Below are 25,491 nucleotides of genomic sequence, written 5' to 3'. Positions count from 1 at the left end.
ACTCTCCATGCTTAAAAGAAACGAACAAAACCTGAATAAACTGCATTAAATGAATATTTCCCCTCAGGGAGACGTGATGTTCAGGAACTGGCAGTCCATCTTCATCGGCAACGGCGGACCAGTGAATCCCAGGATACCCATCTACTCCTTTGATGGCCGGGATGTTTTAGCTGATCCTTTCTGGTGCGTGAACCCACCTGAAGGGTGTATGTAAACTTCTGGCCAGCTTATAACGCGGGTGATATTCTCTGTCCGATAGGCCCAAGAAGAGCATCTGGCACGGTTCCACCAGCAGGGGTCTCAGAGTGGTCGACAAACACTGCGAGACGTGGCAGGCGGACGACTTCTCCGTCATGGGCCAGTCGTCCAGCCTGACCTCAGGGCTGCTGCTCGGCCAGCAGACCAGAAGCTGCTCCACCGAGTTCATCGTCCTCTGCATCGAGACCTACAAAAACTCCTAACTCACTCAGACAAAACCCAACTTGGACGTAGTAAACATTAATGACTCCTTGAGGACATAATTTTAGCCGTTTGTGGTTTTAAACCAACGTCATCTTTTAGTTTCCTGACTTCTGAGATCAGTTAGAGGACACTACTCTCTCCGAACAAGAATCACAGAATGTCTTTATTTATTACGAAGCAAGTCAAAGATTTCCAACCGGGTGGCACATACAGCGATGCAGGATAAAACACAGAGGATTGACACTATGAACGAATAAATGCAAACTCAGTGACAATGAAGTTAAACATGCAACACTGCATGGATATAAAGTAGCACATATTCCTTCTTTTATACGTTAGATCAAAAATACAAGATCAGTGACTGAACCTTGATGCCTACTTCTCTATTTGTTTAGAAAAGGGTTGTTTCAAAAGGTTTTTTAGTTTTTTTCTACTTCATGGAAGACCAGACAGCCAATGTTGCCACCAAAGACATTTGTGATGCACTGTACTTTTTTGTTTTTTTTCTAGTTCTGTTTGTTTGATGACCATTCTTTTTAGGAACTTTCTCTTTAAAGGACTTATTTAATTTAAATCTATTGATTTATTTATGCTGTCACAGCACATAAACACCAGACAATAAAAATTGAGAATGTAATTTATCATCTGTTTATTGACTCTCTCTTCTAGATTTGGTCTATTTTTGTACGTTCTTTAGCAAGATAAAAGTGTTTGAGTGTCAATAGAAGATGATAAATGTATCAAACCATGCAATACAAATTAATGTTTGAAAGGACAAAACAAAGTGCAAATGTGAGAGCGCATGTTTTGTACAAAATACAAATATTTGTGGTTTTGGGAATAAAGCTATTTCTTTTCATAAATTGTTGTTATAGATGTGTGTGATGGGGATTCAGTGAAAAATCAAGCAGGGAAAATTTTAACTGCAGACTTTTTTAGTAAAACTTTTAGTACCGACGACTAAATGTCTAAATCAAAACAACTTAAAATAAAACTGAAAAGGAATATTAGCCTTGAGGAATATCACTGTAACTGAAGATATTGAAAAGAAATGGCAAGAAAAATTGATAGTGAAAAAAATGAAGTGAAACTGAATCAAGTTTTCACACTTTTTCCTCACTAACAGCTTGTTTTTAAGTGCAGCTGCTTTCAGATTAAATTCTGACATTTTCAGCATTCCATAATTTTAGACGTCAATGTTAAAATGTTCAGATCCAATAAAATGTTTATACTTTTATTGGTTTAGTTTCATTTGAAGCTATCATCATTTTTAGGCCTAATAAGAATGATACATATATGAAATCAACTCAATGTAAATTTTAGTTTTTGTTTCATTTTAAAATTTTTCCCAAAGTGGAGAAAATTTCTGTTATAGTTTATATGAAATAACTTTTTTTTAAAAGTAAAATTAGCTTAATTTCTTCTAAAACCAGAAAAAAAGATTATTTAGATGGAAAATAGTATCCAATGTGAAATCTAAACATTGAATACATTTATTGGCTTAAGGAAAACAAATGATTTGTTTACTTATGGGCCAGGTGATTTTGTTCACACGGTTTTATTTTTGAAAATCCACAATCAAAATCTGTGCTTTTATTCTGAAAGCCATAAGCGGAAGGGAGAAGAATGAGTTTATCAACATCTAGTTCCTCGCTGGACGCTGTGACACGTTTACGTCTACAAAAATGTTTACTTTACTTTTTATTTCGCTTATTAGTCTCCCAATTTGTTCACCAGCTGACAGAAATGACGAACCCATAATCGGTGAGTTTATTACTGTGTAAATTTACAGTTTCCGGTTATTAAAACCACGCAGCAGCTACCTGCGGAGTTTAAACGTCGAGTCATGTTTGTTAGCGTTCGTCTCTTGCTGTAGGTGTTCTGGCTCAGGAGGTCTTCTCCCCGAAACCGAACCAGACGGCCTACATCGCTGCCTCCTACGTGAAGTTTCTGGAGGCTGCTGGAGCCAGAGTTGTACCTGTCATGTGAGTTGTTGTTATCTGGACGCTTCTTTCGGCCATTTTAGCGGTAATAAACACCGGTATGAACTTAAATATCATCTGGTTACAGGATTAACAAGACACTGGAGGAATACAAGACTCTGTTCAGCTCTATTAATGGGTAAAAAATAATTATGTTAAGCATATTGGCTCTGATTTCAAGTATGATTAGCTACTGTTTCTAATTTGTTGCTGATATATTTTACAGTTTACATTATAATCCTATTTTTTCAAGCTTTTAATATGCTTTCTTCACTAGATTCATCGATATGGCAAGTCAGTTTATCATATAATTAGAAATGGTGCCTCTCAGCAGCAAGGGCAAAAATAAAAGAAACCAAACCGTCTGAGGACAAATATTTGTTTATTCAAAGTATGATTTAAAGTAATTGACAAATGTACTATATAAAACAGTGATAAATCATCTTCATTGTTTTATTGTTACCATAATTAGTAGGCTTGTTACAATAACAAATTTTGCTGCACAAATTATTGTAATAAATATTGTTTTTAAGTCATTGTAAAGCAATATAGTGAGAATGGTATAATGATGCAAGTTCACCCTCTCAAAGACCAATAAACTTAATTTAGTAAGGAACCCTGAACATTAGATCTAGAAGGCATTTTAAATATCAAAAATAAAACTAATAAAAACCACTTACAACTGAAATCATAAATAAAATTTATTATGTTTCTGTAAACAAAATTGACCAAGAAAAAATATTGTCAGCTCATTTTAATTTATCATGCGATTAATTGCCTAATCACGACAAACTTAATAATTACCATCACAAAAGAAATTAATCTTTTGTATCTGGGTTCAGTTTATTCACAAATAAATCTCAGGAATTATCCTGATTCCACCAAATCTGTATTTTAAGTCTGTTAGCGGCGGTGGAGGTTTGAACAGGAAGTGGGCCCCCATGCATGTCTGGGTCAGCCCTGGGCCCTTGAAATCTATTGAACACTTCTGTAGGAAAATTAGACCAGAGAAAGAAAAGGTGACAACTAATTATGAAGAGTGCATTTCCCTTGAGAAATAAAAATAAGATCTCAAACAGCATTTTGTATTTTCTCCCTTTGTCTGATATTTAAATGTATTTGAGCTTAACGATTTAAAGTGTGACAAAAATAATTTATTCCATTTCATGTTTGTGTTTCAAACCATTTATAAGCTACCACTTGTGTGTTTATTTAAATATTAAAGTTTCAAGTATTGAGTAAGACTTCACAATCTCCCGTACAATAAAATTTATGTGAGATTAAGAGTACGGTATGACACGACATTCTGCCTTATTTTATTAATAGTTATGAAAACTGATTTAAATTGGCACCATACTGGGAAATTTATAATGATCCTATTTTTCTGTTTTTATTTTTATTGCTCTATTTTCAGGTTTTGATTGGGTTTGTGTGTTTTGTGTGGCAGGATCCTGTATCCAGGCGGTGGAGTCAGCATCATCTCGTCCGGCTACCAAAGAGCTGCCAAAATCTTCTACGATCTGGCCATAGAGGTGAAAGGTTAACCTGCTGGTAGCTGTGTTGTAGTGTGTAGATGGAACAGTTTGTTTTTACAGTGTTTGGTGTTCCAGGCGAACAAGAGGGGCGACTATTTCCCGGTGTGGGGCACCTGTCTGGGTTTTGAACAGCTCATGTATTTGACGAGTGAAAAGACTCAGCTGTCGCACACCAACACCAGCGGCGTCGCTTTGCCCCTGAACTTCACTCCAGGTGCGTCTACGTGTTAAATATCAGGGTTGTCTGCTTTATATTAGTTTAATTATTTTGTATATTAGGTGGTTTAATTCATGTCAGAACTAAATAACTGCTGCTAAACTGTTTATTATTTATACTCCAGTATAAAATGATGGTTAAGTTGCTGTAAGAACGACTGATGATGGTTGTTTGCTCTCCAGAGGCGAAAGGCAGCAGGATGTTTGAGGCCTTCCCTCCTGACCTCGTGTCGGCTCTGTCCGCCGAGCCGCTCACAGAAAACTCCCACCAGTGGAGCCTCGCCACGCTGGTAGGCGGACCCACACTGAAGGGACCTCAGGGCGTCCGCTCAGCGTTTCAATGATCTGAGGCGGGAAAAGGAGGAGGAAACAACCATCTGTTCATCCATCCATTCATCCATCTGTTCATCCATCCATTCATCCATCCGTTAATCCATCTGTTCATCCATCTATCTGTTCATCCATTCATTCATCTGTTCATCTATCCATCTGTTCATCCATCCATCCGTTAATCCATCCGTTCATCCATCTGTTCATCCACCCATCCATCCATCCGTTAATCCATCCGTTCATCCACCCACCTATCCATCCATCCACCCATCCATCCATCTGTTCATCCATCCATCCATCCACCCATCCATCTGTTCATCCATCCATCCGTCCATCAGGCAGCTCTAGTTTTTGTAAATTGCTCTGTCAGTCAGACTCGGACAGTCTGTAGACCTAACAGAGACGTAAACGCTCTGAAAATAAACCTTTATTCTTCATCAGTCGCTCTCATTTCCAAACATTTCCTTCTGTTTGTTTCAGACTTACAACACAAACGAGGACCTGAAGAGTTTCTATAAAGTCCTGTCAACAAACACAGATGGAAACACCGAGTTTGTGTCGACAGTGGAAGGTGACTGGAACAGCCTCAGTGACGCGGTGCAACAGGACCGTTGTCATGACGACTGCTGTTTTCTTACCCTTTGTGCAGCTTACAGTTACCCCGTTTATGGAACGCAGTGGCATCCAGAGAAAAACGCCTTCGAGTGGTCCAGACCTTACATTCCTCACTCTCCATCGGCGGTCAGGACGACCTTCTACACGGCCCACTTCTTTGTGAGCGAAGGTATGAAAGCACGACAGGTTTGCAGTCCTAATGCTGAGTATTTGTGACTTAAACTCTGATCTGTTAATCTCTCTCTGCAGCGAGGAAGAACTTTCACAGGTTTCAGTCTAAGGAGGAAGAGAGCAAAGCACTGATATACAACTATAATCCTGTTTACACTGGAAACGCGAGTGCCTTCGAGCAAATTTATTTATTCTGAGATTCCTCTTCACAAAGCCGTTCTGCCTTCATATGGACTTGATATTTTTACTTTTCCAATTATCTGAAAATGTTTTGCACTGGAAATTGAATGGAGCAACTTTTTAAATGAGTTTTTCTGTTTGTTTTAAACATTTTTTGCCAATTTCTTGATGGTTTGAAACACTAATTTGAATTTCTCTGGCAGCTTTGACTAACTGGATCTGAGTACTGAATCAGAAACTGCTTATTTATACAAAGAATGTAAAAAATTGAATGTAATAAAGAAGATGCTGTTTATTTTTTCTCAATTTGCAGCAGTTGACCTCTGAGATACTTTTGTCATTTTTCTTTTTCTAATGCCAAAGTATTTGTGGTTTTCTTAAGGATTGACCTCGTGGTTTTACTGACACAGCCGTATGTTGACCATATGCAAATAATTGCATTGAAATTAACTTAATCCTCAAAATTTAGTAAGACTAGCACCATTTCAGCATATTTCTACTCAAGCAAAAAGTAGTTTTGTATGTGTTGTTGTGGAAACTGCTGTGAAGAGGAAAGATAAAAACATTAATGACTGATAAAATATCTACTTTTTTATTCTAACACTTACTTTCATGCCACAATCTGCCAATGACATCCCTGTATGCTTTGGATAACAAAGTGGAACATCTTGGAAAAAGTCCTCCATGTGTAGAAAGAAAGTTTGTTTCCATTGGCCATTTATAAAGTCACTTCCAGCTCAATTCAAAGACGGAACAAAAATGAACAACCGAATGTAACGTCCAAAGTATGTTATGCACTAATAACACTCAGGTAACATTGTTTTTCTTCTCAGAATAAAATGATATTAGAACATTTACACATCAAGCTAACGAGACCGTGATCTCAATCACAATACTACTGCAAATATAGCTTATGCAGTTCTGTAAAAAAAACATTCAGGATGTCAAAATTTACGATGGCGAACTGAGAAATGACGGATAACGTAGCAAAGCACGTCGGAACATGCACTGGAGTGCAACATAAGACGACATAAATAAACTTGTGCCTGGATATATTCATTTCTGTGATTACTTTGCCTATTCTGCAGACGTAACGTGAAATTTATGTGTAATCTGGTGTTTACTGTTCAATGAAAATAATCCTAAACTTCGTTCAATTCACAGTTTTCAAAATTATTAAAAAATAACATTTCTCATTTTAAAAGCCATTTGGCATTCCCAAAAATATTTTTTTTCTGTCATATGCAAATAATTGCATTGAAATTAACTTAATTGGGATATTTTAGAGAATAATCATAGATTAGCATAAAGATGTCAGCCAAGTTGAATGGCTAATGTGAAAAAAAAAAAGACCCGCACTGCTAGAAAGTTATAAATACTATTAAAATAAATAATGTTACATTTAGCATTAGAAATGCTATTAAAGGACATTTAGTTTTTGTGCAAAGTAAAACAAGCACCACGCAAAAAATCTGAACACTATAAGATCCAGAAGCTTCGCTTTGCTCTGCTTTCAGTTTTAAAACTAGTGGGCAAAAATGTCAGTTTTTAAAAAGTAGTTGTTGGAAAGCAAGCAAAGCTAAAAACAACCCAGATACGATCAGGAGTATTTATCCTTAGCGTGGTTTCATGTAAGAAGGGGGTAAAGTAAATATTTTCATAAAGAAATAAGCTACTTTTTCTAAAAACACAAGGTAACTAAGTGAACTCTAGATGAAAAAAGATCTTTTTATAATAATTTATATGTTTATACCCTTGCTGGGAGGTTTCTATGTTTGTCTAATGCATGCTTTCCAGGCTTAAAAACGATTAAATCACTTACTGAAGTAAGATACTGTGGCAACGTGTTGAAGGTCTGAACCACTATCTTGGCTTTTTTGTATTAGATAAATTTATCTTCATGTTTTCTGATAAAGTAAGGCACCGTGAATAAATCAAGAAAATGCTTTTGTTGGAGGAAACCAAAACGGAACAATGTCAAATGTACAACCTAAACAAAATGGCTTATTTCTTTCCCCGTAAAACTCGTCCCAGCACGACTGAAACAGAAACGGACCCAAAACGTTGTGGAGGCAAATAAAAGATGAGCATTTGTGTGCTATTTTACAGACCGTTAACAACAGAGACAACCACAGTCCATGAAAAGTCCATCACAACTTTAAAAATAGTAACGTTCCCTGTATCCACGCAGTTCCAGACGCCCCTTACGAACTCTGCCGATCGGCGCCAGGGTTCTGAATTTCATTTATGTACAAGCCCATGTAGGTCGTGTGCTATAACGTTTCTTCTCCTCACAGCCTGAAAGTCAGTGTGCAGGCTGAAGCTTTCTCTCCGTTGCTTTTAAAGACGTCCATCCTGCTGTAAAGGAGACTGTTTCTGGACTTCCTGTAGGTCACCAGGCCTTTGGAAATCCACCGGATGAACAGGGGAGGACGGATCCGTCGTCTGCTGGACGGCGTGGTAGACAACGAGTTCAACCGAAACACACGGAGGATGAGGGTTGCATAATGGACAACTTGGTCGCTCTCGGGCACGGATACAACACGGAGGGAATGTCGGACCAAATGGAGTGAATGAGAAAAGAGGAACGGCAGCCTGTCGAAGAAAATCTAACCCTCGTCTTCAACCTCCTCTTCCAAATCCTCCTCAAACAGGCTTTCTGGTAGCCTGAAGCACTCCTCGAAGAAATTCACCAGGGACTGACTCAGGTGCTGCCGTGTTGCGTCGCTGTGGATGAAGTGGCCCTCGTCTGGGTAGATCTGACAGGAGCAGAGCGAAAACAGGTTGGCTTGAAACGTCAACGTCAGCTGAATGTTTGTTTCAAACAGGTTTAAAAAAAACAAGAGGACAAGCTGAAAAACCAGAACAAAATAATTAGTTTACTACTTTTCTGCTTGAAAAGGAGCACAGCTTACTTTTTATAAGTAAAATGAACATTATTCTTTTATTCTATGAACTACTGACAACATGTCTGACATTTCAAGCAAAAATTTAGTATTTATTTGCAAAAAATTAGAAACAGTCAAAATAAAACACGCAGCGCTTTCAGACCTCAAATAATACAAAGAAAAGTTTATATTCATTTAGAAACAACAAAACTAATGATTTAAGAGTTCAGAAATCAACATTTGGTGGAAAAACCAGGAGGAAAGTAAATCTGTTGAGTCTCAAAAAACAAAAGTTTGGGCACAAGTTGATCAAAAGAGAACCAATAATTGGTCCTTGTGGAGGTTCTTCAGATATTTGTCTGATTTTAATTTGCCAATTAGACACTAAAAAAATTTATATATACAACATGCTGCTTTTAAGCTTACAAACTGTTCAAGGGGAGCAAGAATAGAAAGTGTATAGTTCAGACTATTTTTAAAATGAATTATAACTTCTGCATTAGAATTTTTTCCATAATGAGTTTTCTCACCCAAAGGGAAATGACTCTGGTTGGCATCCCTCTTTTTTCAGAGTTGAAAAGTGAAATCAAGAGTCAACTAGTATTTTTGTTAGAGTTTTTATTGGAACTGGAAAAAAATCTGGTGTAAAAGCCCAGATGTCTGTGAGCCCTGATAATTATTCCTCTACAGCTCTGAATAAAAGACATGGGGTCCATTTGCAGGGATCAGAAACCTCCCAAAGGCTGACAGATTTAACCAAATTAGAAATGAAACGACATACCTGCAAGGTGTAGTTGGCCTTTTCACTAATGAGCTGGGAAATGAATTTCGCTGTGTGTTGGAAGTGAACTTTTTCTGAGGACACAGAGGCAAAAATGTCATTGATGTTTCTTTATAACATATTAAAAAGGAGAACTTTGACCTGCAGTTGTACCATCAGCTGTCGGGTGAACGATGAGGAACTTCTTATCCATGAACCGAGACGCTCGGTGGGCTAGATTTGCCATCTAAGACCAGAAACAGGATGAAGTTGATGCTTTTAGTGAGAACCACAGAAAACAGGAGAAGCCGTGAAATGAAGTCCTACCGTGTACGCTCTGGGGTCCGGTTTAGGCAGACCCAGATATCTTTCAGAAAAAGCAGAGGCTGGAAAAAAGCATGAGAAATGTAAAATAAAACCAAACACTTTTGGGCTTCTAAGGTGAGTTTGAACCATGCAAAGAAAAGTGGTCTAGATTTGCAATGACTGCTTAATGGGGGCAACAAAAAACTTTATCCTGGACTATAAACACAAAGTCTGACCAAGTATTTTGGTCTAGTTTCTACTGCAAAAATCTTAGCACACATAAAATACGACAAAACCAGCTTACACGTAACTTTTCAGTTAGATATAAGAGCCATAAGAGTCAATAATTCTTGAATACTGTTAAAAAAGTGCTGGTTCTATTTGGAAATAATATAAAACTGCCAGCCCGTTTTTTTGTTTTTTAAATTAACTCCAGTCATCCATTGAACAGTTCAAATACAAAAAAGCATAAAATTGATGACGTGCATTTGTGTAAACCTCCTTTTCCTTTGTTGCACCAATTCAAAGTGAGAAAAATGGCCCAGCTTCTCCCTAATTTTCAGTTTCTCGACTGTATTTCTATATTTCTGCAGCTGAAACAACCATCGCTCTCCTGATACACATCTCATTCTACCCCTCACACCTTATATTCCTCAGATGGATGAGGTGAGGCGGTGTATGATTGGGTTCTGAGTGCAGCTGCTCCAACACACCCGCTCCAGATTCCCAGGAAGGGGGTAAAGGTGCTAGAGATGCTATCTGTCTTTATTTCACCTTCCAGAACATCCTGACGGCTCCGGCTCGGCTCCGGTGGCCCCGCCGAGCTACTTCGACACGTGCAGCCGAGACGGAAACATTTTGCATTTCAGAGCACAGATAAAAACGAAAAGAACGGAGGGCTTACCGTATAATTCAAAGTCGGTGATGGGTGAGAGGACAGCGCCGCATTTTATTGGAGACTCCTCGCCGCTGAGCAACAGGCTGGTCACGTAGCCGCCGTACACCTGAGGAACGACGACTGTTATCACACACAATGCGGCAAGAGCAGCAAATACAAGAGCCGAGGCGACGCTGAAGTGAATTCTGGGTTTTAGGCGCCGCAGTCTGTTTGGTTCTGAGCACCAATATGTGCTTAAGCAGCAAAGTCTACCACGGCGCAGGATTAGCTGGCTGGTGAAAGCATCACCCCGAAGGGTTTTTTCCAATCAACTTCAACAACACTTCTCTGAACAATCAAATTATTTCTTCTTTTCTCTCAAGTTGGAACTTTTACGAATGGAATCACATCAACCAAGAGGTGTCAAACACAAGGCCCAGGGGCCAAATCCGGCCCGCCGAGGCTTTTTATGTGGCCCTCTAGACTTATGCATAAATACAAACCTTCAAGATAACGGTTGTGTGCTTATAAAGTAAAATTAAAAAATCAAAGGGGTTCATCTGTTTACTACTACATCTAATTAAGCAACACTTCCAGTTTTACTACAATTATGGAAATTCACACAAACATCAACAAATCGCAGCATTTTATTAACCAATGCGTAATTGTGTTTACTGAAAATTTTCCAGAAAAATTATCAAAAACATTGGCAACTCCCACCTGCAGGTGGCAGTATGTTTTACTTCTCCACTTGTAGTCTGTGATCAATTACTTGCGAGTAATAAAAAGTCACATTTACCATCATACAACGCAAATACTGAAAAATTCCTTACAAATACTTTTAAATTAGCAACTTATAGCAAAAAATTACAAAATAGGTCAATCAAGATAACAGTTGAGTGCTTAAGCATTACTATATTAATCAAATTAAAGTGGTTTTATCCGTTTACTGCCAAATTACATCAGTCAATTCTTCCGTTTTATTATGATTGTGGAAATTCACACAAAAATCAACAAACTGAGCCTTTTTTTTAAATGTGTCAATGAATAGCCTTAAACTTATTTCACAAAGTCAACACTTGAAATCCACATCTGATGGTAAAATATGTAAGGCAGCAAACAGACAAAAAGCTTAGTTCAAAGGCAACAGGCTGCTTTCAGTTTGAAATTGTTTTTCCTATTCAACAATGTCAAACAAAAAACCTTAAAATCTGAACCAGATTAAGTTTTAATCTAGTTTTTGCACTTGGATGGATAAAGACACTGTTGTTTTATTTTGGTCCAGTTCTGCAAAAATCACAGCTCAATTTACAAAACCAGAAATCCAACAAAAGTTCAAGATGCGTTCAGGAGCAGAACGGAGCGAGGCTCGTCTCACCTGTCCGAAGGCGCCGACTCTGGACTGGTCCACATACGGCTCTTTCAGAATGAAACTGAGGGAAAAAGTCACTATTAATATGGTGTGCAATAAAAGTCTGTAAATAAAACCTTAAATTGACGTATACATTTGCATTTATACTTTAAATTTTGCTGCATTGATGCATCAAAGATAAACAGGAAAAAAACTCCACCATGAAACAACATATTTTACCATTTCCTAACGAGGTATGCAAAGCAACATCTCAGTTCAGTCCAATTAAACTAGAATATAATTTTTTTTTCTTTGCTCAGGTAAAATGCAGCAGGTTCTGAATCCGGCCCAGTAACTGTGAGAAGGGGCTCGTACTCGAGAGCGTCCTTCTGATCCTGCTCCTCGAACACGCCCAGCTTCTTATGGATCCGGTGCAGGACGTTGGTGCCCTGGAAGCCGCTGCCCCGCCCGTCGCAACGCACCACGATGGCGCCGAAGCTGCTCACCAGAACCGTGGCCCAGTCCAACACAAACCGCTCCGACACCGTCTGGCCACCAGGCGTCCCGTCACTGCACCAAAGAGTGAATATCAGCTGATGATAACAGGAGTATTTTATTTTATTTTATTTTTTCACAGATACATACACAAGCAGGAGGAGCGGATAGTGTGACGTATCCATGAAGCCGGCAGGTTTCAGGATCTTTAGAGACAAAACTGAAATCCAGAGGAACACAACTGTTTATAAAGCTTAAAGTAAGTTACAAATATACAGCACCAACATTTATTGGCACCCATGTAAATAAATGTTTACAACCCTCCTTCCAGCTCCCCTTTCAAACCACCTTCCAACTCTACTTCCATCCATAATTTTTCCAGTTTATTTTACATTTCACTCTTTAGTCAAGCTGCCTATACTGATGCAGTGGAACGTATCTGTGACTCTGACATACTGTAGTCGTCCATGTTGATCTCCCTGTACTCCACTGTGGGCATCTGCATGGTGTCCAGAGTCAGCCGGAGGTTCTCATTGCTCTCCAGTTTAGAAACCTCTGAAATACCTGCACACAGCGAACGATCAGAGGGATGAAACACAATCCAATGTTGTACACAGACGATACAACCTTTCTGGTTACGGCATCTGTCCAAGATCTCCCAACAAAAGTCAAGAAGGAAAAGAAGAGGTAAAACACCTGTCACCTGCTGAAAACATGACCTTGATTTGCTTTTACAGCTAGCTTCATTTCTTTGAAACACACAGGGAATCAGCTGCTTTTATTCATGGAGCACAACTGCCACGGCAGGCGAGGTCAAACGGGCGAACATCACATGTTGGAATTGGTTCATCCTCGAATGTCCAGAAACAAGCGACTTCCAGGAGGGAAATCAACTCAGCGGCTGCCACAGCTGCTCCTGCTTACGGAGTCAGATAAACGGTCCTGAGCTGCTGGAAGGACAGGCCCAGTAAAGCGGGAGAGGGACCGCACCTACATGTAGATGAATTCATTTGACCTCGTTTCTGTAGGTCATGAAGGCTTTTCTTGACCATCTCCTCCTCAAGATAAAGTATTTTATCTCTCAGCTCTAGAATCAGGTCAGAATTTATAGTAAACGGCTTAAAGCTGCAGTGTGTCAATTTGAGATTTTTTTTATTTATTTTACATTTGTTGATAACTGATCTATGAAACTATAATCTGTGACAAATTGAGCTCTTCTGCCGTCTCCCAGTGCTAATTGTAATTGTGTTTCAATATAGAACAAAGACACTCATTAAGATAACTACCTCAGGTAGAAATCACTATTGACCCTTTGCAAATACGTCACTAAATCATTGGAGGCGCCATGATGGACGTTGGAAATGAGGGAAGGTAGAGACTGAAATTATTTTCTAACGTTGTTTTTTCCAGTTTATTCATGGTTTCTACTTGTTCGAGTTCAGCTAATTTGTCTGTGAACGTAACACACCTGGTTGGGGCTCACAGTCGGCAGTATTTACAACAGTTGGAAACAGCTAGCTTAGAAACCGACCCGAACCTCTTCCCCCCTCTTGACGTCTTGATTAAATTATTGACTTTGCCTGAATTCACACCACATGATTTATGTATCCATGTCATAAACAGCGTTTCCTCTTAAACCGGAGCGGCATTAAAAACGTACAGAAGATGAGATGCTAACCAGTTTTTTTCCATACATGCTAGGCTACATGACAGAACGGCACTGTCTCCATGGTTACTAATGGTTAGACGCACCTTCTCCATATATTTAATATCTTTCTAATCATACTTATAAAGTAAATGAATGATAGTTTTCTTACCTTGCTGCTAATCCGCAATTACACTGAGGGCTGACAGTGATTATGACTGACGGCTGCTATTCATCACCTCCGTATCTTTCCTCATTAAAAGTTAAAAAATAAATAAATAAAATGACAAGCTTGGTTTCTATCCTTGTCTGTTTATACAGACAACCGCGCAGCGACCTATAACCATTTTTAAAGTCAAATCAACTGAATAGAAGCTATATTAGGCTACAAACAGATGTGTTTTTTGACTAGCTTTAAAGGAGAGCATTGGTTGTTTTGACGTCCGTCACAACAGAGTGGGCGGAGTTCTGAGAGCGTGACGTCACGTGCAAAGGGCCAATAGCATCAATTGTCTTTAGACAAACCAGACCGCTACAGATTCTTTTTAGCATAAACTTCAGTTGCAACTCACAGAAGCATTTTGTAGAAGCATAAATAGGTGTTACACTGCAAAACTGACGCAACTACTCCTCAAATACTGCAGCAATAACCCTGTTGGTTAATCTCACGCTATGCTGCAGACACCCCAACAATTGAAGTTACATTCATTCATCAATTATTTGGCCACTTGGGGGCGCTTAAATACTAAATAAAGATGATTGAACTGTAATGGTAAGATGATCATTGCTAACTAAAGAAGAAAAATATATTAAATAAGTTTAATTTCTTCATAGAGCATATTTGTAGATGCATCATGTGACATCAGCTACAGCTTTTCCTCAGACCTCAAACCTGTGCACTGTTTGAGTGTTTGACATTCCTAATCAGGTTAATCACAAACATTAGCTACTGATGTGATTTACAGCAACCTATACACTTTTTAATGTAATACAGTAGAGCTGATGTTATTACTTAAAGGCAAAAAATCACATTACAGTATGCTGATATTGCTGTTGCGGCTGGTCATAATGTAATGAGCGGGAATAATGTGATTACCAACATCATTTCTGGCTTGGCTTGCAGACAAACAGTGACTCAGGTGGTCATTCTGCACTGAAGACCCCCTGCTGTCAAGGTGATTTTAACACTCTCAGTGTCGGGAACATAATCCAATTTAGTAATAGCACCTGCAGGGTGTACTCACTTTCTCTATCATGCGTCTCACTTTCAGCGTCTCTCTGGGTTTTGTACACGGCCACAAATGGAATATCCGGACCTGGAAACACAAATTAAAAGAGTTACAGCCTCAGAATTTCTGAATTTTACCTTACAGAGTCCTGCAAAAAGCATCAACACCCCCTGAATTTTTCTGATTTGAATCAGCCACATATGCCAATGTATTTTATGACAAACTGGGGCTGCGATAAAGCTTCAACAGTTAACTCAATTAAATAAACTGAGGTCATTTGTTACATGTAATCAAAATGAGTTAATTTAGTTACATTTATTTAACATGAAAACTTAAACTTAATATATTTACTTGGATAAACTTCATTTGATTGCTTGTAACAACTCTTTTTTTTAAGTTGGATCACCTGGTTTCATTTTTCAGTGTATGGAAAAAATCCTCAATAAAATATTTTTAATTTCTTTCTGAGATGGATTAATTACAAACAAACTGCAGTTTTTTTAAAATCAACAACAACAAAAAATTTCCATCTCAAAACATAATTTCAATGAAAACGATTCAATCTGCTGATTTGACACAAAACAAATAACCTGGAGTTTATGATTTAATAAACTTCTTCACGCCATAGACCATTTTTTAAGTATTTAAATAAGGATAGCCAAAGCATGGTAATTGCATAACTCCAAACTATTATTTGGTAAATTGTCATTATGTGCAGCGATTTTACCAAACACTGTAAAACACAAAATCTTACTCAGTATTTTTGTCTAGTTTCTTGTCCAAATATCTTAATCTACTTGAATTAAGACAAAACTAACTCACAAGTAACTTTTCAGCAAAATATAGGAGCTTTTTTAAATAAATAATTCCTTAATATTGATTAAAAAGATCTAGGTGTAAGTTAAATAATCTGCCAGTGGAACTAGTACTTCTTTAAAAATAAATCTTAGATATATAAGAGTAAGAAAAAGGGGAATGTAGCATAAAACACTAATATTTGTGATTGACAACATAAAATGTGAAACATTTCAAGGGTTATAGGCTTTTGCTGGCCCCTGTAGACAATAAGAGAAGAATCTATGCCAGGATTTCTGTGCTCCAGACAAATCTTTGCTTATTTGATTTATTTAGTGCAGTAGCTGGAGCAGCTTTTCTGTATCTGGGCCACAAACAGAAACAAAGCCCTGAAACTGCAGACGCAGAGGGAGGAGCAGCAGCAAACCGAGTGATCGATGCACTTAGCAGATTGAGAACACAGAAACATTGCGGCAGCATCCGCTGTAAATCATCTTTTCATGCCTTCCTCTCATGATGATGATATCAAAACCTCCCCAAATGTGATCACAGGCAGGCTGGGAGGAAGTGAAGTGGATTAAAAATCCATGAAGTACAAGCTGAGACTGCAGAGCAGGTCAGCAGAGCGGGCTTTGATGTCATTATGGTCATTTTGTGTCTGCTCTTAAATTCAGATTCAGAGCTGATTGTCACTAAAGCGCTGCGTGGGTGATTAAATATTGAAGCTACTGTCTTCAAACCTTTTTCCCTACGACAAAGGCACTTCGACATCCAGACATTTCTCTGATCTCTGGATGGTTTTTTATCTTTGGGCATGTTCATGTCTGACACAGCAGAAGGAGATCAAAGATTTCCACATCATCATCCTCTGCTGCTGCCGCCTCGTCATGAACGGTTTAAAGAAGTTGGACGTCTCAGAACTTTCACCACTCTTTAGAAAACATGTAGATTTTTGACCTCACATGCAGATGGAAACCAAAGTGTTGGAATTAAAGCTACAGTATGTAACTTTTATAAAAATATATATTGTTTATGTATTAAATTTATCATTATGTCGTGATTGTATAACATAAGACGGATAGTCTGTGAATAAATCACAGTACAAACTGCAGAAATACACTACTCAATCATAAATAACCAATCAGAAACAGTAGGAGGGACTTAGTGCTGTCAATCACTCTCATGCTCACCCCCTTTTCCCTTCCTGTATAATACAGGAAGATTTAGCACCTCATGCTAAAGCTAGTTTGCAAATAAACTGTTTCCTGTAATGGTAAGTCGTTTCTCCGCCATTAGCACATTGAGCACCACATACACACAGCTGATTGACAGCGCTAAGACCCTCGTCTTGGCTCTGATTGGTTGTTTTTGACCAGGAGCGGTGCATTTCTTCAGACAGCTGTAATAGCTCAAGGAGGAGGCGGAGGAGATCGATGTTTTTCACAGATTATCTGTCTCATAAACTCACAAAATGGTGACCGTTTTAAAAAATATAAACAAAGTCACAGAAACAACTAATAAAGTGGATCAAGAACCCTGAATCTGGACACACTCTGGGTGTTTTGTACCTTGGCAGTTGAGCAGGAAGTAGCTCATGTTGTGGCTGAAGGAGCCGCTGATGTAGCCGCAGCTGTCGGCCAAGGCGCACGACAGGCAGCGCCGGTTAAACGATCCAAACGTGTCGGCGCTGCGCAGACAAAACCCAAACCTTTCATGTTCAGCATTTTCAACAGATTGTAACAGTTTTTCTTCAGAGCGACCTTTACCTGTACAGATGTCTTCGCTTTGGTCCGTCTTCAGTACTCAGGAAGTATCTGAGTTATCAGAGGGATAGAAGAAGTAATGCACTGCTGTTGAGTTCGGCTCTGAACTTTTCAGCAGCGTTCACGGTTTACATGTGTGAGCTGAGAAGAAAACCACCTGGAACCCAGCTGCTCACTGAAATAGATGCTTCATAAATGAAAAATAGTGGGAATAAGAGGGGAGGGGCCGTCGTTTTGAGAAAAGAAGTGGAGCACAACTTCACCCTCAGAGGGAAAAGCTGCTTTTTCATTTTACAAACATTTATTTTCATGTCGAGTCTTGAGGTTAGTTGTTTTTCTGAGCGTTTATTGGCACATTTGCACAAGAAATCGCAACTGCTTTATTTATTAACTTGCAAGAAAAGTCCTCATGTGGGAGTAAAATTAACAAAGAGGGATCAGAGTTAAATCAGATTAATGATTGGATGGACTGGCAGGAAATCTCAAACATTTTACTTCATTTTACTTACTAAAGAAATGGTCAGACAATGTAGAAATGTGCATATTCTGCACTAAAAACAACCATACTGAGGTTCTAAACAAACTCTAGACATTTGCATATGAGGAACAAAATAGCCTTATTAATCTTGAAATGGTTACTTTTTAAAACAGAAGCAGAAAAAGAAACTTGCATGAGTTGGTTTTCCTCATTGTAGGCCAGAACCTGAGTGACGTCCCAGTCTCCAGACGTGATGGACTGCAGCGTGTCGGTGCTGGTGTTGGGCTGCAGGAACACAGAAGGAAAAAAAACTCTTAAAAAGGAAAGATTTCAATACCAGCAAAGGCTGCATACCTTTTATTATTGACGACACTTCTGTATTAAAACGTGTTCTTTATTTCCTGATGTAATAATCTAGTAAGTTTAATGAAAAACCAGCATAATTAACAGAAATTAAGGCTTGAAAACATCCGTCTGTGTAATTAATCTGCATAATGTTTCTCTTAGAGCCTCTGTAGTGCTAAGATGGTTTCCACTGTGTGTATTAATGAATATTCAGGTATATTTAGTATTTAAGCTATTAAAATAGTGAGCTATGAGTGTTTTTTAGGGAGGATCTCAAGAATTTATGCAGTTTAGCTTTTCATCTTACCACACAGTGGTTCTCAGACCGCATGACAAAAAATACTTTAGGTTCTAATAAGATGTTATAAGTCCATTTAATTTTAAACATTTTGGCAAACTGATGAGAATGTGTTTATAAATACCATCTTACTGGAGTATAGTGTGGTCATTTTAAGAGTTGTGCTTTAATGTAGATAATCATGGTGACTTGAGAGTTTTGCCACTTTTAGTTTTGATCTCATTTGACTAGAACATTTTCATGTCTGATTTGTTTACATGAAACCTCTAATATCTTTCTTTTAAAACCTTCACAGAGCAGCTGAGATGAAATTATAGCTTTTGAAAAAAACATTGATTTCAACAGTTTTTTCAGATTTTAATCTTTTTAGAAAAATAATGTTTCCACCTCAAAAATATGCATAACTTTGTGTTTGTCCTTCACATAAAAATCATGTTAAAGTTAGTTACATAAGAGTGTTCTATATAATGGAGGCAATCTTTATACCACCAGTAAAATCAGTTTTCAGTTGAAATGTGAGCAATAAATGGGAAGAGTAACTTTATATTTAGACTGATTCCTTCTACCAGCTGATTTTTCAGATTGCCGAGAGTGTCAGGTGGCCATATATCTGCGTTCCCTTCACAGACACAGCCCTGAGCGTAGCCACCGGCCACACGGGCAGTCAGCGTCTAAAGCAGAGCAACTTTCACACTTTACTTTATTGCTCATTTAGGAGGTGCACAGCTGCTGTTTGTCTATTGGAGCTGAAAGCCTGAAGCACATTCATCTACCTGCTGGCAGCAGTTACTGCACGTTGCACCGTGCTGCAGATATAAATCTGAGCATCCTTAAAGTGTTCAGCGGTTTAATGCGTTATATGTTGAAAAATGTAGCTGGTGATGGAGGAAGAAGGAAAGAGGACTGGTTTACAGCCAGTTCAAGGTCTGATTCTAACCTTTTTTTCAATGATATTAGGAAAGAAGCTGCGCTATCCATCCTGTGGCTGTAGCAGCTTTTCCCTGCAGGGTCGCAGGGGCAAGTGCCCAACTCCAAAAGTCATTAAGTGAGAGGCGAGGCACACAGAGGCACACTGCAGAAACAACCACAAAGTTCCTCACTCCTATTTAGAAAGACTAATAACTAGCAAGCAATTAATCTGAAAATTTTAACGGGTTAAAGTTACATAATGCAGATCAAACTACCTATTTTAACCTGAAAGCCTCTCTGATGCAGAGGGCTACCTAATTCACAGGGACTCGACACCCAGGATGCGACAAACTGCAGCAAAGTTTTCCACAACATCAACTTAATTGTGCTGCATTTCTACATGCATGAGCTTAAAATTTCACACGCATAAGTTACGTCTGTCGCTCAGCTGGAGGACAGCTGACTGTCGCCTCGTCGCACCAGTTCCATGAAATGAGTGAATGGAGAGTTTCTAAATTAGTGTTTAAAACAAAATGGCTTCCTCTAACCCTTCTAGATCGAACGTGTTGGCGATGCCGTAATTTGTGCGCTCTGAAAAATTCCAGTGGTTTCTGAAAGGCAAGACGATTCGCTTTCCAGCCAGTGTCGGGTAATTAAGGTAATTTCTCTCATCTGAGAAGCACTCTTAATAGACGGTAAATTGCAAAAATAACTGCTAGATATTGAAAGTTCGGGTTGTTATGGATAAATGGGTGAAAATATTTACTCACGGGACATTAACAGAACTTTGTACAATTAAAATAAACAAAAATACTCAGGCAGAGATTTGAAACTTAGGACTCAAAGCGTTAAACCTTCCTGAAAATAAAATCTGAAAAACTTTTCAGACATGTTTGGTAATTGAGACAATACAATATTTTTTGAAAACGTGCAAAAGTGACGGTTTTTGGGCGGTTACCCAGGGCGGCATCAGAAACTAAAAAAGTACATTAATCTGTCTTTTTTGTTTGTTGTTCCTGAACAGGTTTGCTACTATTTGTGTGCGTGTAGTGGAGTAAGTTTCCCTTAGCTGCAGAATGCATCACCTGCTTTTTGCTACAAAAAAAAGAAAGAAAATCTGATAATTGGTTCCATTTTAACTGGTTGGCGTTCAGGTGGAGGAGGGGTTTGCCCACAACTGCACACATATTTTTATTTAAAGCTTACATAGAGATTAATCGTGATTAGTCAAAGCGCCAGCGTGTGATTAATCTGATTACATTTTTCAATTAATTGACAGAACTAATAATAACCAACACCTGCACATTTCTGGACTCCTTTTAGTTAAACTCTTGTGCACTGCAAAAAGACAAAATCTTACCAAGTATTTTTGTCTAGTTTCTAGTCCAAAGTTTATGACCTCTGACCTGGGAGACGGACATGGAGATGTGGAAGAACTTCCCCCGGCCTCCTTGGGGAATGGCGCGCGTGAAGAAGAGCTTCAAGCTGTCTTTAGAAAACAGAGGCACCTCGTTCTGAAGAGAAAGGAAACATTTTCCACTTCTGTTAGTGAGAAAACCGCAATCAAATGACAGCTAAAAACTTAAAAAAGAACAATGACCCAATTAACAGTGAAACAAAAAAAACGATGCTGCTTAAATCAGTCTGTAATCAGGCAGAAAATGTGAGAAAACAAAGCAAGAAACTTTAATTTACCAAATTAAACCATCAGTTTGAGAAATGAATCCCTGAAGATGTTCATCAAAAGCCCCAAACGCGAGTTAGAAATGTGTTGAACATCCTCACCTGCCTGTAGAGCCAGCCTTCGCTTTCATCTTCGTGTTTCTGGAAGAACAGATTGCCAGTTTTCAGTCGACGCACGGAAACCGCCTCAGGCACAAACAGCTCTTGTGAGGCGCACGCCGGACCGTACCTTTGTGCAGACTCCCGTCGTGGCCTCACACAGCGTCAGCATGGAGATGTTCTGGGCTCGGTTCAGCCAGTTAATGGCCAGCTTGGTTGTGGTGGCCCACTTCACCATTGTCACGTAGTACTCACTGAAAAACACAGTTAACAGCTTCACGCTGTGCAGCTTGAATAAACCATGAGTGGATAAAAGCACTGGAACCGTCCATTAGCTGACTGCAGATGATGGCAAAACTAAATTACATTACAAAAATCACACAGAAAGATATAATAGAGAAGCACATGGAGAATGCATAACAAATATTACCTTTATTAAGATTTAGGTGCACATTAAATTAAAAGGAGGACAGACATTCAGCTCAACAGCAGCAGAACATTTTCTTTTTACATAAATGGGCTCAAATAAGGACATTCATGTGAAGCTTTTTGTGTTTTTTTATTTTACCTGACAATTTGAGGCAAAGAAACTTGTTTAAAGTAATAACATAAAAACTTTCAGAACAAATTTAACTTAAAAAAGTTGAAATATTAAATTTTTTTGAATTGGAAGTTGTTGTTTGCCGTCAGAGGTTAGTTTTTAATAAACTACATGTAGGCCTGTGAAAATAACGATAAATTGTCCCAAAAACTATTGAGATAAACAATGTTATTGTTTTATTGAGATCATCTTAAGGCTAATTTAAAATACTTAACTTCTTACACAAATGTAAGAAACAGACGTTCAATCAGGCTGCGAAAAAGTGAGATAAACATTTTCTCTGTTTTATCCTGTTGAAGTTTGGAAATCCCAGAGTTAAGAAAAGCATCTGCTACACGTGTCAAACTCGAGGCCTGTGGGCCAAATCTGGCCCACCTCAGCATTTTATGTGGCCCTGTAGATTCTAGACTAAACACTAAGTGTGCTTAAATATTATCTTATCAATCAAATCAATGCAGTTTATATCTGTTTACTGCCAAATTAGATCAATCCCTCCGGTTTCTTGTGAATTATGGAAATTCACACAAAGTCAACAAATCCCCAAACTTTTACATACTTGGGAGTTTATTGTAAGTTTTTCTCAAAAACGTTCTTACTTGTACTAAAACAGCTGCCTCAGCTTTAACTGATGTAAGATTATTATACAGAGAGTAATAAAAAGTCACATTCACCATCATAAATAAGCACAAATATTTCTAAATTAGTGCCACAAACATCACAAAAGAAATCCTGGAGGGACTGAAAAGATGAATATTTAATTTTAAGAATTCATTGATATTTTAACAGTTTGTGATCAAGTTTTATCAATACATTCTGGCACAACCGGCCCTTTAAGAGCTTTTATGATCTTAATTTGATCCAAAACGAAAATGACTTTGACACCCTGATCTGAGAGATCTCATTCTGAGAGAAGATATACTCTCTGCTTTTAGCAGCATTAACCACAAATACAAGATGCTTAATGGCTGTTAAGTAACTTTCTGGGCAATTATAGTTCTACCTTTATAAAAGTAAAAACTGGTTTACAGCAACTGCTCCCAGTCTAAATTATTAATGACCCGTCATGGCAGAAAGGCTAAAAACATTTTCAGGGCTGTTCTTATATTTTTTCATGCTGTAATTGTTCAAGAAAAACAGGTTTAACTCTGTTTCTATAGGTCAAACCATCACAGGAACCACGGATCGATACAAATGGCCCAGACAGTACAAATGTGAACCTTAATGGATTTGGCCTGAAAAAATACCCTCCGACTGAAACTTTTATACTTGAGGCGTTTTACCGCTGGAGCTAAAAGAAACAATCAAATCAGTTCTCCAGTAACTTTGTTAGACAAAGTTTTTTAACCTGCTTTCTGACCGGCTGTGAGGCTGGAAATGCATTTGCAGCATTAGAGACCGAGCAGCTTGCTGTAACTGGTTTAACCGTGAACGCCACACCAGGCGGACGCCTAAAAAACAAGTTAAGAACGTCCATTTTGAGGCGGATGACGCACATCTGATGAAAAATTATTCTGGATTCAAAAGCAAAAGGAGAAAGGACTACGTTGGGCTTGCCAAGTCAATTCCTGCTGGTTATATTCTCCAAGTTTGAAATGATAATATTTACAGATGCAGCAAAAAGCTGCATTTGTCTCACCCGATCCTGGGATCGTCAGGTCGTCTCATCTCGATGGTGTGTAGAGGGCCGTTAAGGTTCACAACGTACAGCGTTATGACCGGGTTCTCCTCCCCAGCCTGAGCAGGATGAAAGCATCTCGTTCTGATTCTGTAAACTCTGTCACAACAGTGTTGTAGTAGGAGTCAGTACCTTTGGGTATGGATATTCCTTCCCCATAGGGTAGGGTGATCCGGTGAACATTGGCAGCTCCATCTTTGGCACTAGAGTGTCATTGATGGTAGCGTAGGCTAACCTGGCTCCATCAGGAGACCACCAGTGGGCGATGTGCGAGTGGAAGATCTCCTCTGGAAGAAGAAGAAGAAGAAGAGGAAGGAAACCAATCAAGATGACATAGAACGACATTTCAAACTGGGTGTAATCATTACTAGCAGAAGAACCCTTTATTTATTGGGTTTAAATTGAGAGTTTTTTGAGAACAGGACTGGAGTCCGATCCAGGTGTACAACCTTACAAGGTGTAGAAAATGGGTTACATAAAGTAAAGTTTTGGCATTAATGTCCAATCTTAGGGGTCTGATCACACTTTAGCCTGGATAAGTTTACATTTAAACAAACTCAAGATGGACTGAACTTTATCCAGGCTACTTCTGGTCTTACACTGATTTTCTCAGGGTGGCTGGCTGCTAAAATCGGCTTTTTGAGTCGATCTTGACTAAGTATAACCAATATGGTGGATCAGTTCAAAATTAACTGATTCTTGAATCCATTTGGATCCCACTGTGTAATTTGACAATTAGAAATAGAAGCAAGCAAAGATCATGCATGGAGTTCCTCAAGGCGCCACTCTTGTGCCACTTTAATTTGATGTCTGAATTTTCTCTCTCGATGAGATTGTGAAGTATTACAACACCTACACTGCAAAAACACAAAATCTTACCAAGTATTTTGGTTTAGGTTCTAGTGCAAATATCTTAGTACACTTGAAAAGAGATAAACTAGCTTAAGAGCAAATTTTCAGGCTTGTTTTGAGTTAATAATTACTTAATATTGATAAAAACGTATGTGTGCTGTTGGCAGATAAATTAACTTAAAACATAGGAAAATAACTTGTTTTAAGTTAAATAATCTGAAAATGGAACAAGTACTTTTTCACCAATATTAAGTAATAATTAACTCAAAACAAGCCTCGATATCTTGCTAAAAAGTTACTTTGTACATTTTATTACTAGTATTTTGGTGAAATTGTCTTTCAACTATTTTAAGAACTGACCACTGATTTTTCCTGTTAATTTTAGAGAATATTATAAAGAAGAGCTGAACATTTATAAAGTAGATGAGGGAACTTTGTAAAAAGTCAGTAGATTATATTATATTATTGAGGGCAATAAATGTATTAGTGAGTGGTTAAATAAGTCCAAAGATGTGAGCAGTCGTCATAGAAACTGTTTTGTTGCAACTAAATTGTATTAAATGCATATTTAGTTCGAGTTCTGGGCAGGAAAATTAAAAATTACAGAACTCCCTCTATCTGGTTTATCTGCTGCAAGTTGACAACAAACACAAAGTTCGACCACAATTTTTTATGTTACCATTTCCCTGACTGTCATCATCCATTTAATCTTAGTTTGTCTCTGTGAAACCTACACACTGCAGCACAAACAGCACCGATGGCTGAGATCATAAATCACAGCGGATTTTAATCTCCACAGTCCCTGCTGACTGAAACACAACTCGGCTGCGTTCCTCGAAATGAACCCAGCGGTTATTTCTCTGCTGGCGCAACAACTGGACTGATAGTTGTTTTGGCTTGTTGGTCGCTGTGGAAAGAAGAGCTCCTGTTCACTGGACTGACCGGAAATCG

General features: G+C 38.4%; 3 protein-coding genes across 5 annotated transcripts in view; 2 read left to right on the top strand and 1 right to left on the bottom strand.

Annotated features, from left to right (window-relative positions):
• Positions 1–1,325, top strand: part of LOC106932144 (uncharacterized) — a 62,913-nt gene extending 61,588 nt beyond the window's left edge. For all 3 annotated transcript variants that reach the window (XM_088001433.1, XM_088001432.1, XM_088001434.1), the window contains 2 exons: positions 68–183; positions 260–1,325. In XM_088001433.1, coding sequence (XP_087857559.1) covers positions 68–183; positions 260–461 — 318 coding nt within the window. In that variant the 3' untranslated portion in view covers positions 462–1,325. The remainder of the gene's footprint in view (positions 1–67; positions 184–259) is intronic.
• A 744-nt stretch (positions 1,326–2,069) lies between these two features.
• Positions 2,070–5,797, top strand: ggh (gamma-glutamyl hydrolase (conjugase, folylpolygammaglutamyl hydrolase)). The gene is made up of 9 exons (XM_015010705.2): positions 2,070–2,226; positions 2,339–2,447; positions 2,533–2,583; positions 3,892–3,976; positions 4,055–4,193; positions 4,379–4,485; positions 5,006–5,096; positions 5,175–5,309; positions 5,390–5,797. The coding sequence occupies exons 1-9, from the start codon at positions 2,148–2,150 to the stop codon at positions 5,506–5,508; spliced, it is 915 nt and encodes a 304-aa protein (XP_014866191.2). The 5' UTR covers positions 2,070–2,147; the 3' UTR covers positions 5,509–5,797.
• Positions 5,798–6,060: 263 nt separating this feature from the next.
• LOC106932145 (A-type potassium channel modulatory protein DPP6-like) overlaps positions 6,061–25,491 on the bottom strand; it is a 111,547-nt gene continuing 92,116 nt past the window's right edge. The window contains exons 9-26 of the mRNA XM_088001435.1: positions 23,821–23,975; positions 23,650–23,747; positions 21,543–21,666; positions 21,416–21,454; positions 21,037–21,144; positions 18,272–18,363; positions 17,604–17,651; positions 17,406–17,524; positions 15,058–15,129; positions 12,625–12,732; positions 12,319–12,388; positions 12,049–12,243; positions 11,701–11,755; positions 10,350–10,449; positions 9,467–9,525; positions 9,314–9,386; positions 9,161–9,234; positions 6,061–8,250 (exon numbers count right to left, since the gene is read on the bottom strand). Coding sequence (XP_087857561.1) covers positions 8,101–8,250; positions 9,161–9,234; positions 9,314–9,386; positions 9,467–9,525; positions 10,350–10,449; positions 11,701–11,755; positions 12,049–12,243; positions 12,319–12,388; positions 12,625–12,732; positions 15,058–15,129; positions 17,406–17,524; positions 17,604–17,651; positions 18,272–18,363; positions 21,037–21,144; positions 21,416–21,454; positions 21,543–21,666; positions 23,650–23,747; positions 23,821–23,975 — 1,739 coding nt within the window. The 3' untranslated portion in view covers positions 6,061–8,100. The remainder of the gene's footprint in view (positions 8,251–9,160; positions 9,235–9,313; positions 9,387–9,466; positions 9,526–10,349; positions 10,450–11,700; positions 11,756–12,048; positions 12,244–12,318; positions 12,389–12,624; positions 12,733–15,057; positions 15,130–17,405; positions 17,525–17,603; positions 17,652–18,271; positions 18,364–21,036; positions 21,145–21,415; positions 21,455–21,542; positions 21,667–23,649; positions 23,748–23,820; positions 23,976–25,491) is intronic.

Source organism: Poecilia mexicana, unplaced genomic scaffold (genome assembly GCF_051168715.1).
Source record: "Poecilia mexicana isolate PSO_F unplaced genomic scaffold, ASM5116871v1 scaffold_20, whole genome shotgun sequence".
Lineage (NCBI taxonomy): Eukaryota > Metazoa > Chordata > Actinopteri > Cyprinodontiformes > Poeciliidae > Poecilia > Poecilia mexicana.
The sequence above is the reverse complement of the archived record's forward strand: the minus strand, read 5'-3'. Positions and strand labels throughout refer to the sequence as shown.

Excerpts from the sequence above, each read along its gene's own strand:
- ggh (XM_015010705.2), top strand. The coding sequence starts at position 2,148 with ATGTTTACTTTACTTTTTATTTCGCTTATTAGTCTCCCAATTTGTTCA. Across the intron at positions 2,584-3,891 it reads CTGTTCAGCTCTATTAATGG|GATCCTGTATCCAGGCGGTG; the intron begins GTAAAAAATAAT and ends TTTGTGTGGCAG. Across the intron at positions 4,486-5,005 it reads AGTGGAGCCTCGCCACGCTG|ACTTACAACACAAACGAGGA; the intron begins GTAGGCGGACCC and ends TGTTTGTTTCAG.